The following is a 16,453-nucleotide window of genomic DNA, read 5'->3' as shown; positions in this document are numbered from 1 at the left end:
ATCATCATTTGTTGTAGTGTCAATAGATTTGTACACTTTTTCCTGCCCTGGAAATTCACTCATTAGCCATTTATTCAACTTGTTGACATTGGCATTTAATGGAGAAACAATCGCTCGCTCAGCAAGCCAGTCTGGATGTTTTCCATTCAAGCTCAAGTCTGGATACACTCTTGCCTTCAAATCCTCTAGTTTCTCAACACATTTGCCAAGTTCTTCAGGAACTAAAATTGTATCAGGTACTTCCACATAAGGGAGGTGTCCATCTCCAATTGTAAGAAGAAGGTTTGAAAAGTTTGCTGAATCTGAATCTCGTCATATGAGCCCTCATATTTGTTGTCAGCTTCTTCACAAATACGTGTCTCCAAAGGTAGGATTCCTTTAAACTTGCATCAACAATGTTTGCTCTTGTTCCATTTTTCACAACAGGCAAAATTTGACGGAAGTCCCCTGATAGTAGAGTTTGAATACCACCCATTGTCTTCTTGACACCTGTGATGTCTTGTAAAGTTCGATCAATAGCTTCAAAAACAGTCTTATGAGCCATGGGGGCTTCATCAACAATTATTGCTTTTGTTTCCCGTATTACTTTGGCCATGTTAGAGTTTCGAGTAACTGAACATGTAGGCTCATCCATTCTGTATGTGTCCAGTGGTACTTTGAAAGTGCTATGCAAAGTACCTCCTCCTTCCAACAATGTTGCTGCAATACCACTTGATGCAATTGCCAGCACAATTTTTCCTTCTGACCTAATTTTTTGCTAGAATTAAGTTTTGCAAATAAGTCTTACCTGTTCCTCCAGGTGCATCAAGAAACATAATGTTGTTATGATCTTCTATTTCACCATTCACCATCTCCAAAAATGCTGTATAAGCACTCCTTTGATCCTCAGTCAATTTTTGATATTGTTCATCAACCTGAACTGCCAACTCCTCCTGATTGTAGTTGGTCTCACGTCTGTATTCACGACAAAGCTGCTCATTATCAACATGGGGTGCTCTTGGTAAGCCATATGTTGTCAAAACATGTCCTCCCATCATGAGAACTTTGTATTCCAAATGACACAAAACTTGATTGAAAATTAAATCTGAGACTGGAGCATCTGAACCCTTCAATGATCTCACCATCGAATTTACTATTTAACTTTCACAAAAAAAAAGATGGACTCTTATGTTTACCAGTAAATTAAAAAATAAATAACTAAATGAATTAATTGTATTATCAGAGTTTACTAGCCTATATACCACTTACCACTACATGGAGGTCGAATATAATGTTACTAATTTAAACAAATCTATAATAACACCGGTATTTAATTATTTATTTCCCTTTATTATCTATATTTTATAATATTTCTGGTTTCACTGCATATTTACTTCCAACAACTCATTTAATTAATTGCATTATTATACATCAAAGCTTACTTATACCACTTATGCAGGCCAATATATTGGAAAGAAGGAGGCCGAATACATATCCAAATTAAAATATGTTACAAGTTAAAGAAATACAAGAAAAAAGTGGCGAAACACCTGCAGTTTCCTGTGCCAGGTATACTTTAACCTTTATCCTCTTCACCACTCATCGGCCCGTTACGCACTGTTGGCAAGTACTGGACATGCACCGGCTCCTGAATGTATCTGAACCTGCTCCAGTGTTGGTCAAGTCTGGTCTTGAAAAAGCTCTCACTCGGTGCCGTCATGACACTCTCTGGCAGATTGTTCCAAGAGTTCACAACTCTCACCCCGAAAAAGTTACCCCTCAGTTTCCGGGCCTGCGGCTTCTTCAACCTTGAGCTGTGACCTGTCTGTAGTATAAGCTAGGCAAGTTCAGGCGCTCCAATCTCTCAGGGTAGCTGAGGTGCCGAAGTGCAGGCACCAGTCTGGTGGCCCTCCTTTGAACATTTTCAATCAACTGACAGTCCCTAGTATATCTCGGGAACCAGACGAGGTGACAGTACTCCAGATGGGGAAGCACTTCACTCTTGAAGATCGTTACGGGGGACGAACCCTCTAGATATCTGAACGACCTTCTTACAATATAAGATCTAATAATTTATTTGCCTGATTTGCCTTTTTCTCGCAATGGCCCGAGAACTTCAGCTGATTGTCAACATGCACAATGCACACCTAGGTCCTTCTCTCATTCAATCTCAATGGTGCATTTTTTCATCCCGTTGGGACATATGATACACCTACTTACCGTTGATATGTCCCAGGTGCATCCTTTTACACTTCGTGACATTGAACCTTCGCAGCCATTTCTTCGACCATTCTTGGAGCTCGCAGAGATCCTTCTGCAGCCCTTCACAGTCCGCTTGGTTCTTGATTTCCCGAAATAACTTGGTTTCATCCCCAAACATTGGTATGGAGGAGTGAACAGCGTCAGGCATGTCATTTATGAAACAAACAGGCAACAGTGGGGCCCAATACACTGCCCTGTGGCACCCGCTTGTGACAGGTACAGATGATGATTTCGTGCCACTAACCACCACACACTGCTTGCGATCATGTAGGAACTAGGAAGTTTTTCTATCTACGCTAGGACATTTCCCCAAATTCCGTACCCTTCTAGTTTAATTTTCAGCCTTTCATGGGGGTACACTGTCGAAAGCCTTGGCAAAATCTAGGTATATATTGTGGATATTACCACCCTGTTCCAGAATATGAGTCCAAATATCCAATACCTTGTGAATGGAAAGTGGCTTATGTGAGTCCTATCTTCAAGAAGGGCGATCGTCACTCCACGAACAACTATAGACCGGTGAGCCTGACCAGCATAATATGTAAAGTACTTGAGAGTATTATCAGAGAGGCCGCAATGGAACATCTAATACGAAACAACCTTGTAAAAGATTGCCAACACTGTTTTATGCCCGGGCGCTCCTGCTTAACACAATTGCTCAAGGTATTGGATATTTGGACCCATATTCTGGAACGGGGTGGTAATATCGACAATATTTACCTAGATTTTGCCAAGGCTTTCGACAGTGTACCCCACAAAAGGCTGAAAATCAAACTGGAAGGGTACGGAATTCGGGGAAATGTCCTAGCGTCGATAGAAGACTTTCTACATGACCGCAAGCAGTGTGTGGTGATTAATGGCACGAAATCGTCATCTGTACCTGTCACAAGTAGGGTACCACAGGGCAGTGTATTGGGCCCGCTGTTGTTTGTTTGTTTCATAAATGACATGCCTGACGTCGTACACTCCTCCATACAAATGTTTGCCGATGACGCCAAGTTATTTCGAGAAATTAAGAACCAAGCGGACTGTAAAGAACTGCAGAAGGACCTTTGTGGGCTCCAGGATTGGTCGAAGAAATAGCTGCTGAGATTCAATGTCACGAAGTGTAAGAGGATGCACCTGGGGCGTACCAACGGTAAGGAGGCGTATCATATGTCCCAACGGGATGAAGAAACTGCACTAGTTGAGGCTGTGTGTGAGAAAGCTCTAGGTGTGCATGATGACAATGAGCTGAAGTTCTCGGGCCATTGCGAGAAGAAGGTAAATTAGGCAAATAAATTATTGGGTCTTATGGAAAGGTCGTTCAGATATCTAGACGGTCCGTCCCTCGTAACGATCTTGAGGATTGAAGTGCTTCCCCATCTGGAGTACTGTCATTCTATCTGGTCCCCGAGATATGCTAGGGATTGTCAGTTGGTTGAAAATGTTCAAAGGAGGGCCACCAGACTGGTTCCTGCACTTCGGCACCTCAGCTACCCTGAGAGATTGGAGCGCCTGAACTTGCCTAGCTCATACTACAGACGGGCAAGGGGGGACCTAGTTGAGGTGTATAAGCATCTCAGGGGGCACTACTCAGTTGAGTGTCCTTACTTGGAGCTGGCGGACGCTCGCCCCACTAGGGGTCACAGCTCAAGATTGAAGAAGCCGCAAGTCCAGAAAACCGTGAGGGCAAACTTTTTTGGAGTGAGGGTTGTAAACTCTTGGAACAATCTACCTTAGAGTGTTGTGATGGCACCGAGTGTAAGCTCTTTCAAGACAAGACTTCACCAACACTGGAGCGGGTTCAGGTACATTCAGGAGCCGGTGCATGCCCAGTATTTGCCAGCAGTGTGTGACAGAGACGTGACCGATCGCCCGGGCGGCTAGCGAGCCGATCTTTTGGTGAAGAAGATAAATGAAAAGGAAAAGTAATCAGAGACGTGACCGATCGCCCAAGCGGCTAACAAGCCGATCAGTGGCGAAGAGGATAAAAGTAAAAGTTGAGTGATTGTGTTAAGTAGGAGCGCCCCGGCATAAAACCGTGTTGGCAATCCCTTACAAGGTTGTTTCGTAGTAAATTTTCCATCGTGGCATCTCCTGTATTTCATCTGAAACTGCTACACCTGCATTATTATCTTTTCGGTCATGCAACGAATTTAAGTTTAGGTAAGATTGAAATTATGGCTTTCCGATGTTTTTTGGTGTGTTTTGAACGACCCTGACCCTCGGAAAATAGGTGCATGACCGAAACGACAATTTTACCAGAAATACGAAGAGTGGCGAAGAGAATAAGGTAAGATACTGTATATAGAAGATCCTAGCAAGTCATAGTGTCTCTTTTAAATTACCCGCTTACAATTCACCACGGCAGACGACAGTAAAACCAAAAGCCCTAATTTACGAATTAACTCTAAAAAAATGCAGTTCGATAATCCGTTTTCTCTAATTAAATTTATTGATAGGAAGAGTAATTAATTAAAACAAAAATAATATCGAGGAATTACACCAGAACTAGTTTTGTCTTGTTGTTCTCCGCGTCAGCTGTGAGCCAAGGCTGACACAGTGCGAGTCTGACATGGTGACTATTAGTAGTCTTATCTGGGTGAACCTCCCTAATATCGTTGTTGCTAATAGATTCATATAAGCATTGGGAAGGATGGGAAACTGCCTGAAAAGCCCCACATCAGACGACATATCTCTACTTGATGGTTCTGAGAGTGTAGCCAGAGAGGGCAGCTCGTCCTCGGACCAGATGACTGAGGGTGACTCAGTCCCTCAGGTGGAGGTAAGACACCACAGTTCCATATTATTTTAGTGTTTCAATCTCTACCTTTGATATAATGTAATATACAATAGGCATTACAGAGTTTTGAAGATAAGATGATGTCAACATCCCAGGGAAGGAACTTGGGACTTGTAATGTTTCAGTTAGATTTGTTAGAAAACAGATTAAGACAAAACTCTTCATTCATTATAATTATAGTTAGGGTGTACAAGAGGGGTTCCACTTTGGCCAAAACTTCAGAAGAGTTTTACCAGGTGTTTGATACATCTTACCGTTACAAGATATTACCATATAAGGTGTTAAAGATTTTTTTTAAGAAACTGAAATTCTAGTTGAAAATGAATGATCAGTTGACTTTCCCCAGTGCTACTGCCAATGCTCTTTTGGCAGTGTAGAAAAAAAAAAGAGGCTGAAATGTGAGATTGTAGTTATGAGGCCTGGCTCGGGACAGACATAGGAAAGGTGTTATCCAGTATGAGTGTATGACCCTACCGAATAACACAAGTTTTCTCTTGGTGAACAGGTCAATCATAGGAATGGCTGTTAAGTTGATAAGTGGAAAAATTATGAATTAAAGTACTGTACTGCCAAACCTGAGTAGCCATACACTGCTCATTTGACAACTCTTGTTAAAATCAGATGTTGTTCTGTGATTCTTTAAAATCACGGTACTATATTACTTTGTGTTAAACACCATGTATTGGGGAAAATAACCAATTACTGGGATATTCATTTCCATATTTAGTCACAGATAATATATTTTGGTATTAGTGATAAATTTGAAATATTTCCTGTACGATTTCCCTCGTGAAATAAAAAAATTATTGCTATATATAGGAAAATGTCGATAATTTTGGTAACTGCGATATAAAAATTGGTTATATAAAGTTGCTATATATCCCGACCATATCGTAGCTGGAAAATTCGGGGATGTGAGATCTTTTTCCGGGTTTGAGAGATGAAAATCAGGCGCATTTTCCGGAAATTTTAATACATATTTTCCTGTACCCGGAAAATTACAGGGATGGGAGATATTTTTCCGGGTTTGAAAGATGATGTAGTAATGGGCAACTTCTGGAACTTCCGAGAACATTTTCTGTTACCTGTAAAATTCCAGGGATGAGGGATTTTTTCCGGCTTTGGGAGAGTCTTCTCGTTACCCGGAAATCTCTCATTCCCGGAAGTGTTTTGCACCAATTGATCCGGCTAACATTGATATCACTGTACTCCTAAGGGTAAGAGCTGGAATTCTCTGAGTAGGTTGGTACTCTATCTGTTTTGTATGTGCACTATATCTGTTTATAATGGAAAAATTTTGATGGTGGCTAAAAAAAAATTCAATCTTTAAAATGTAAAAAATTAACAACAGTACAGTAAAGCCTTGAATAACGACGTTAATGTGTCCTCCAATATTGCAGTGTAAGGTGAATCGTCTTATCGCGAATCATTAATTACCATTAAAATAAAGCAATAATAATGAGATGCGTTCCCAATTGTGACCTTTTCATATCTTTTGTGTGGCTTTTTACCCTCTTTTCCACCCCAAATCAATACAATTAATGAAAATTGCAAACTATATTCTTTAAATAATGTTTCTGAATACACCTTATACAATAAATATGAATAATAATATGGTCACACAAGAGGAGATGGGACGCCATTGTTTTCGTTTGTGTTTACAACTGGGAGTCCGGGACAATAGTTCTGCACGAGAAAATTAAGAAAACAAGACCCTGGTTGTAGCTGTAGCAAATTTAATGTAAAAAAATGAATATATAGGTTTTAAGTAACGTTATTTAATGTTAATAAATGTAATAATCGAAGTAGCTAACCACTAATGGCAAAGAAAAAAAAAAGAGATGGATTGGGAACGCCAACATATACCTGCGCATTTAAGGATACCGCATCATTTATCTTAAGAATGTGTACAAAAGATTTATTATTGTTTATTACTGAATTTGTACTGTATTTGATTGAATTAATCTTTATATATGCGAAATGAACAATACAATTCATTAATACGTAGAATATTAAAACATACAAGAGGATAAGAGACGACATTGTTGTCAGTGTTTACACCCAATGTATACGTGCGCACTCAAGGAAACATAGTAATTTATCTTAAGAATATGTACAAAAGATTTATTATTGTTTATTTCTGAATATGTATTCGATTGAATTTATGTTTATATATTTCAAATGAACAATGCAATTCATTAATATGAAAACACACAAGAGGAGACAAGACGGCATTGTTTTCGTGAGTGACGATGGTTCTACATAAGAAACTGAAGAAAATAAGACCCTGGTTGTAGCTGTAGTGAACTTAATTTAAAAAAATTGAATACCTGTATGTATGTTCTAAGTAATGCTATTTAATGTTAATAAATGGAACACTCGGAATAGCTAACCACTAATGGTAAAGAAATAAGGTGAGACGATTGGGAACACCGACTTTACTGTATGCACTGTCGGTCAGTAATATACTGTTTGATTTTGTTGGTGTTTATTGTCTCAATACAGAAGGCACCAATACCTGAAATGTACAGAACAGGAATTAACACACATAGGCTACACCATCTCACACATATACTAGTACACAAACTCCAATGACTATACGCTTGGAACAGTACACCGACGTATGAACAGTAAGTGCATACATGCGAAAACATATCTTCATTTCTCTACATATGAATAAGAAAGCAACACTTATTTACTGTTCATATATGTTTTAAATAATACTTATGAATGTAAAAATAAAATTCTATTCACCAAGGGTGGTAAAGTCGAAAACATAAGGACAGCCAATGAATATTGTGCGAATTTTTACTCAGATGACGAAGTCATCAGGTTCAACTATGGCTGAAGCTGTAGCTTTCCATAAAGCTGTTGCTGAAACTGTTACTGAACCTGAAGTTGATGTTGAAGCTGCTTATGATGCTGAATTTGATGGTGAAGCTGAAGTTGATGGTTTAGGCCTTCAAATAAAAAGCTGTCGAAAGAACCTTGCACAGCTGCTTTCTTTTCTCATTACTGTATATGTACATCTTTATGTAGAGGTCATTTGTGTTTATTTAAGTTTTATTGCTTTGTTCTGTTAATGGATCCACTTCAGAAAATATGTTCATTGCTTGCTCCATATAATATCCACAGACCTCTCACCTTTTTCATATCGTTTTAATACATCTAGTTTCTCGGCTAAGCTTATACACCTTTTATTAGCTTTTGAAACAACACTACCATCACTTGCTCTCTTGCTCATGTTGAATAGGGATGCAAGAATGCTGTAAGAAACCTGAGAAAGTTTTTCTCCAGTTCCTGTTCCAGATGCGTGAAAACAAAAGGCCTTCCAAGCTCCGACTGTTGTTTACCACTCATTAGCAAGGCAGCTTCTTTGCACAAGGCGCTCTTCATTGTTTTTACAGTATTTTTTTTATACAATACATATCTGGATTTAGTTATTATATAAAAATGTAATTTTATTTTATTTTATATTTTGGTTGTAAATACGAATGAAATAAGGACGTAAATTGAATTGGATCCTAAATTAACTCGGGTTTTAAATATGAAAAGTTGTTGGTCGAATTGTTGTTATCGGAGGCTTTACTGTACAGTATACTGTATATATATTATTTCATCATAATTTTTCAGATGAATATAGGTACAGTAGACCCTTGCCATTTCATGAGGGATAGGTTCCAAGAAATGGCGCGAATTGGCAAAACTACGAATAGCCACTTATATAATACCTTAGTGCACTAATATACAGGTATACTTATACTGTGTATGAGAAACTTGAGTCAATATACAGTACTTACATTCGTAGGTGGAAGTCTGGAGCTTGCTGAAGTGGTGCACTGTACATAGGGAGACATCTGGTTACTAAAGCATAGGTGAATCATCAAGATCACTGGTGGAAGAGTGATGCAGTGGTGGTTGGTGGAGAGGAAGGTGGCATGTGGCCAGGAGGCAGGTGACTGGGAGGAGGAGGAGGGTGGAGCGGCAGCAGTAGTACGTACTATATAGTATAGTGCATTTTTTCTCAGCTGAGAAAAGATGCCCCGCCCCCTCCTCAAGAGTTACAGCTGATTGGCTGTTGCAAACCTGTCCGATTTTGTCCTGAAGTAATGATGTACAGGTACTCCTCGACTTACAACAACCCGGACATACGACCGCCGTGGTCGTATAAAATATTTTTCCAATTACGTATTTTCGAGTCTCGACGTTAGTGATTGCGCTGTGTACTGACAAAATTTTTGTTTGTAATTCCCTTTAAAATGGCTGGCAAACGTAAAAGTGAGAGTTCTTGTGGTGCTGAGAAGAAAAAGAGACACCCATTTTAGATTTTCTATGTATTATTTTCGCATTTTCGACTTACGACCTGGTCGTCGGTCCCTAACCCCGTCGTAAGTCAAGGACTGACTGTATTTCTAAAGGAGTTTATTCATAATCGTTGGGATGACCGTTTCTGACGAGAAAGATATTTAGCTAAATTATATAAGATACATACAGTGGTCCCTCGGTTAACGAGCACAATCCATTCTAGAAGGTTGCTCGTTAACTGAAAAACTCGTTAACCTTGGTTCCAGCTCACCGAAAATTGCCTAAATTCAACAAAAAATGTAGAATAGTACACTTACTTTGAGGTGTGTATGTAGAAGGCTCCTGGAATGATGATGATGGGAATAACAATGGGAGTGGAGGAGAAGGGAGAAGAGAAGGCATTGGGGTGGAAGAGAAGTCACCCCATGGTGCCATTTCACCCATAAAATTTTATTCTCTTGGTGTAATTCAAGATTATTTTCTTTAAATCAACACTGCACTGCATTATATATTGTCAATATGTAAAATAAATTTCAAAATGACCAATAATTTGTTTGCAAACACAGAAAAAAGTGTTAAGTTGAAGAGAGTCTCAAGCAAGATGTTACCTCCACTGAAAAGACAAAGACTGACGCCTGTATGGTGTGTTGAGAGGCTGGATGGCGCGCATAAAACTAGTTTCATTACCTTCAATTATGTTCAATAATTGTTAAAATGACTAAAAAATTTAATATTAAACTTTTAAAATTATTGAATAGTATAAACTTTTTGATATTTGCAAAAATGGTAAGGAATTTAAGCCCTAGAACCGATTACTGTATTGGCGGACTAATACTACAGCTGGTGGACCGCCAAATGCAAGCGAAAACATGTTCAGGTCGGCTCGTAAGAAACTTGTTAATCGAGGGATTGCTCGTTAACCGAAGTTAAGAATCTTATGGAAGGTAACTCGTTAACCGAAATCTCGTTAACCGAGGGACCACTGTACATTCATTATTTCAAACATAAGCACGTTGGAAGTTTATCAGAAGTATTATACTGTACATGGATTAACTGTTAAACTCTGGTAGTAAATTCACGCTTTCGGAGGATGCATTTAATATAGTATACTTATTTTTACCCACAATAAGGCATACTAAGACAAATTACGTATCAGTAATACTATATTATGCATAAACAACATTTTTAAAGTTCAGATTCACATTGAAATATTACACGACTGATAGTAGAGGCGGGAAAAATGGATGGAAGGTTGAGTTGTGGCTTTTACTATGCAACAGATTCGATTAATTGGCAATAATGCAGTCCTCGGGGCTATCTACCCGGTAAGCAGTTGCCATTGCTGTAATTTTAAATATGCTAGTGATTATAATTTCATAATGCTTTAAGTGAAACAAGATTGATCATCGTCATATTGATCTCAAATTCTTATTCGATGGCAATGATATATATTTGGTGAACCAAGCAGATGTAGTCAGTGGGTGGGAAAGAGTTGGCAAACTCGGCTGTGGTGAACGAAGTAGACCTCATGATCGAACAGTTCTGAAATGTATTGAAGAATTTTCCAATATAAACTAGGCTAGTACCTCAACATTTGTGAGGAAAAAGTTCCTGGGACTTCTGCGAATGTAGAATTTTGCAAATAACAGTCTTTAATATCCTATCATTAATATGATAGTGTACCATAAATTAGAGACCAAAAATAAATAAAATCAAAACAAAATTTATTTAAGCCCTCTGAATACAGCATGCCCTGAAAATTTGCGGGGGTTTCGGTCTCAAAATGGCCACAAATCCACGAATATCATTTGTTGGGGGGGGGGCACATTTTTACTTGTGTGCAAAAAAATCTATACAGTATAGTCTGCATTTGCGTGGTCAATTGAACCCGTGTAGGCACGCGTAAAACAAGAAACGCGTAAATGAAATAACAGAGCATATGGGATTAATTGAAACAGAGACTGGGCCGACCCCCAAACTCCACTTTTTCCGACACAATACGTACCTTGTATTAAAAATAACATCTTAATTTTATGATGGTATGCACACACATTTAATAATTAAGAGAAATATCAATAATATTAGGTTTTTTAACACTTACGTTAGTAGAAAAGCTGGGTCGGCACACGTGGATGGCGGCTGGTTCCAAGGCAGAGGGCAGATTAGTTGCCCTCCGGTGAATCACTTTCACTACTCACAGAGGTTTGCAGGGCCTCCCAGACAAACCCCTCAAAGTCCATATCCTCACTCACTATCAGTGACATGGGCTGGCTGTGGTTGTGGTGGGTTGCAGGCGAGGAAGTCCTCAATACGACATTGACGACTAGCATTGATGTTGTCGAGATAGATCTGGATATACGGCTCCATAACTTTCGTCAGATGGTTATTAGATACTTCATACCGATGCTTGACTGTGTCTTTGTCAAGGATGAGCTTAATTTTCTCCCCCAACTCGATGATTTCCTTCACATTATCTTGGCTTGGTCCAGGTAATTCAATGTTTTTCTCTGGTGGTGGGGGGTCCTGCGGAAGCCATTGTGAGTTGTGAGGGTAATAGTGGGCACAAGAGAGAACTGTATATGCGGACTGAGAACAATGAGACAGTCCCGGCTAGGTCAGCACGTCATGTTACATTAGGCCAATCACAGCTAGCGGCGGAGGGAATGCGTGGGTGGTAAGGATGCGTGGCCCAATCACAGTCCGATACGTCATATGACGTCAGCGATAATGTAAGAGCGGCCTAATGCTCACCACTCACCACGCTGCTTCCCGCGTATGGTCAAGAATGGACCGCGTGGGTAAAAAATGGTGCGGCGGTCTGGACCTCTCCAGCCACTCGCCGCGTAATTAAAGCAGTTTCATTCTGGCAAGGCACCGCGTAAATGACCAAATGCGTAAACAAAAACCGTGTAAATGCAGACTATACTGTATTCCCTTTATGTGTTTGCCCTTCGGACAATTATTTATTTTACCTTTATTGTTTACAGTAATATCTAAATTAGCTGGAAAGTCGGAATCCCTCCGATAGTCGGAATTGAAATTTGCTTGGAAAATCATTCCCAAAGTCAGAATTTTTAAAAAATTTACCGCTGTAGTAACAAACTTTCTGAGGTTGAAAATCGAGAGAATTTTCAGAAAAAGTCTTGAATAAAGATGAAAGTTAAAGTTTTTTATTTGGGGGGGGGGAATGACCTGACCTGACCTGATTCAATGTCAGGTGGAGATAGGGTGGGGGATTAGTGGTCTCATATTACTGACCTGATGGAATGTCAAGTTACTCTTTCTTGGGTGGGGGATTAGTGGGTCTCATGACCTGAAGATGTCTTGAATAAACACAAAAGCTAAATTATTTTTAGGAAGATTGTGATAAGTACAGATACAGTACTGTATAAGTATAAATGAGAAAAGTTGTTTTCCTTCAACATTACGTTACATAGCATTTTGAAATATGGGGTGAGAAAGCAGAAAGGTGTGGGTGATTGGAGAGTTGGAGTGAAAAGGAGTGATAACATGCACCAGTGTTGCCAAGCGATAAGCTCCTCAACAGCTGATCTTTTAATTCGCCTCCATGCAGTCACTCAACAAGACCCTCATTCGGGGTTTGAGAAAGTCGTCTCGTTACCCAGAAATCGCTCATCCCCGGAAGTGCTCTGCACCAATTGTTCTGGCTAACGGGAATATCACTCTGTGTATGTGTGTGTGTGCACACATACACACACACACACCTACAAATACAGTACAGTAAAAAGTACAGTCTGTCCTCGACTTACGGTGGGGTTTCATCTTGACGACCAGGTCGTAAATCGATTTGGTCGTAAGTCGAAAAGGTGAAAATAAAACAGAAATTCTAAAATGGGTGTCTCTTTTTCTTCTCAGCACCATGAGAACTCTCAGTTTTATGCTTGCCAGCCATTTTAAAGGGAATTACAAACAAAAATTTTGTCAGTACACAGTGCGATCACTTACGTCGGGACTTGAAAATACGTAATGTGAAAAATATTTAATATGACCCTGGTCGTCGTATGTCCGGGTTGTCGTAAGTCAAATATGTCGTAAGTCGAGGAGAGACTGTAATGGGAAAATTCTCTCACAAATATTCAGAAACAAAACAACAAAATATATCAAAATGTAGAAGCAATGCGAGAGTCTACCCTCAAGTCAACTCTATGCTTTGTTATTAAAGTTAACTCAACTTTAATAACAAAGCATGGAGTTGACTTGAGGGTAGACTCACATTTTTTATACATTTTGTTGTCTTGTTTCTGATTAATTGTGAGAGAAATTTTTCATTATTATTTATTTTTATGTGTTTTGTCTGCACACTCACACATACATACAATGCAGGTAAAATAAATTGCTATCTCTAGAACGAATGGCTCCCTGTCCCAGCCCCGAAAATTCCGGCAACTTTAAAACTACCCGCAGACATTTTTGGGTACATCTAGGGTGTCATCTGAGTATAATCGAGGACTGCGGATTGTCAGGGCATGCTGTACTACACAGGTACAGTATGTACAGTTACTTTATTCAGTTGTATTATGTGTTAATCAAAAATAAATTAGATGAGAAGCAAGTGAATATGGTGTAATGTTAGGGAAGTCACTGGATTGCAGTTTTGGCGAAGCGTCATTTGCTGTCTGCCTCACACAGCCCATACCATACCACCATCACTGCGCCATCAAAACACACACACACACACACACACGAATGCACACACACACGAATGCACACATGCCTGACACACAGTCACACAACACTGTGAATGAAACAAGTGTATAGTGCAGGTACTCCTCGACTTACGACAACCCGGACATACGGCCGCCGTGGTCGTATAAAATATTTTTTAAATTACAGTGATCCCTCGGTTAACGAATTACCTTCCATAAGAATCTTCAATTCAGTTAACGAAATTCTTACGAAATCATGTCAACATGTTTTTGCTTGCTCACCAGCTGGAATTTTAGTCCGCCAATACAGTAATTGGTTCTAGGGCTTAAATTCGTTCCCATTTGAGTAAATATCAAGAAGGTTGTACTGTTCAATAATTTTCCAAGTTGTATATTAAAATTTTTAGTAATTTTAACACTTATTTATCATAATTGCAGTACAGGAAACTAGTTTTTGGTGTGCCAATCAGCCATTTGACTCACTCACCAAGGCATCAGTTTGTATCTCTGGTCAGTGGAGGTAACATCTTGCTTGTGGCTCTCTTGAACATAAACTATTTTTACGTTAATACAGTACAATTATTGGTCATTCTGAAATTTATTTAACATATTGACAATATATAGTGCAGTGCAGTGTTGATTTAAAGAAAATATTCTGGAATTACACCTAGTGAACTTAAATATTATGGGTGAAATCATGGCATGAAGCATGGGGTGATTTCTCTTCCACCCCCACTTCTAATTCCCATCATCATCATCAACCAGGAGCCTTCTACATACACACCTCAAAGTAACTGTACTTTACTGCATTTTTTTTACTTTGTATGTAATTTTCGGTGAGCTGGAACCAATTACCCAAAATCCCATTGAAACAATGGTTTCGGTTAACGAAATTTTCAGTTAACGAACGACCTTCTGGAACGAATTGTGTTCATTAACCGAGGAACCACTGTATGTATTTTCTAGTACTGACGTTAGTGATCGCGCTGTGTACTGACAAAGTTTTTGTTTGTAATTCCCTTTAAAATGGCTGGCAAGCGTAAAAGTGAGAGTTCTCGTGGTGCTGAGAAGAAAAAGAGACACCCAATTTAGAATTTCTATGTACTGTATTATTTTCGCCTTTTCGACTTACGACCAATTTGACTTACGACCTGGTCATCGGGATAGAACCCCGTCGTAAGTCGAGGAGAGACTGTATACTGAATATTAAGTTTTTCCTGTAACAAACTTATGACTGGGAAGAATCCCAATCATAAGCGTAATATCGACATTATGGGAGCAAAATAATTAGCAGTGTTACAAATGAACATAAAGTGTATGTTTTGATAAAATCACGCAGGGAAAAGGGAAACAATGGGGAACCTTAGCTTTCGTCTTTATTCAAAACATCTTCAGAGGCCTCTGAAGATGTCTTGAATTAAGACGAAATCTAAGGTTCCCCATTGTTTCCGTTTTCCCTGTGTGATTTTATCAAGACTTATATTATCCACGTTTCTATTGTGGATCTACATGAAAAGTGTATGTTTCTTACCTCATAATGAACTACTGTAGAGGCCTCAGTAATGATACTGAAGATATTACTGCTCCTCCTTTAAGACCTCTGGACTGGGATCATCCAGAATGTCTGATAAAGGGCTGGCAGGTGAGTACTGTAATTCATATTGGTGGAGTGAAGGGGAGAGTCAGGCCATGAGGGTGGCAGGGGTGATGCAGATGACTTTGGGCTGGTTGATGAGAGAGGTGGAAGTGGGGGGAGGGGTTGGATCTTTGTATTAAAAACATTGTTATTGGCAATTGTTTGGCTTTCTTTTTCAGTTCTTGTTAAATTTCTTGATAGGTTGTAAAACAATCCTGATATTCCATTTCATTTTGATGCTTAATTTCATTGATGTACACTTAATCCCTTCTCCATCTTCTCCATACTTTTATCATGTATCTGATGTGTAACTTTAGCACTGTGTGGTGCACTACGTGCAACACTACTTCTAATTTCCTTGCCTTTCATCTTTATGGAACGAACAGTTGACTCATTAACTTCAAATGCACGGCCAACAGCTGATGCACTCGCGCTGCTATCAAGTTTATCTTAACACTTCAATTTTCTGTGTCAGAGTCATGACTTTCTTTGCGTTCTTTGCACTACTACCAGTTAATGGCCTTTTGTGACCCATGACAGTTATAATTAACATTACCATTGCTCTCAAATGAAACTGGCAGGAGAGAACAGCCACGCGGGATGCAGCCTTTATTTATTTATTATAATTATTATTATTATTATTATTATTATTATTATTTATTTTTTTTTACCTGCATTAGCCACCAGGCGAACAGGTCACTGACCCACATCGGGCGGGGGGATGTAATAATAATAATTATTCATAATAAATAAGATTAAAAAAAAAAAAATAATAATAATACTGTAATAGGCATACAAAAATAAAATAATCAAGATTGA

At 39.1% G+C, this 16,453-nt stretch overlaps 2 protein-coding genes across 2 annotated transcripts in view; one reads left to right on the top strand and one right to left on the bottom strand.

Annotated features, from left to right (window-relative positions):
- Positions 1-1,034, bottom strand: part of LOC121879863 — a 1,511-nt gene extending 477 nt beyond the window's left edge. The window contains exons 1-2 of the mRNA XM_042386649.1: positions 788-1,034; positions 1-221 (exon numbers count right to left, since the gene is read on the bottom strand). The exon at positions 1-221 is cut by the window's left edge and continues 477 nt beyond it. Of these exons, the coding sequence (XP_042242583.1) occupies positions 1-221; positions 788-1,034 (468 nt within the window). The remainder of the gene's footprint in view (positions 222-787) is intronic.
- Positions 1,035-4,874: 3,840 nt separating this feature from the next.
- Positions 4,875-16,453, top strand: part of LOC121879861 — a 44,638-nt gene continuing 33,059 nt past the window's right edge. Inside the window, exon 1 of the mRNA XM_042386648.1 lies at positions 4,875-5,008. The gene's annotated coding sequence lies outside the window, so the exon portion shown is untranslated. The remainder of the gene's footprint in view (positions 5,009-16,453) is intronic.

This window comes from Homarus americanus, unplaced genomic scaffold, assembly GCF_018991925.1.
Source record: "Homarus americanus isolate GMGI-L3 unplaced genomic scaffold, GMGI_Hamer_2.0 scaffold51826, whole genome shotgun sequence".
Classification (NCBI taxonomy): domain Eukaryota; kingdom Metazoa; phylum Arthropoda; class Malacostraca; order Decapoda; family Nephropidae; genus Homarus; species Homarus americanus.
Note: the sequence above shows the minus strand (reverse complement) of the source record. Positions and strands in the feature narration are given on the sequence as shown.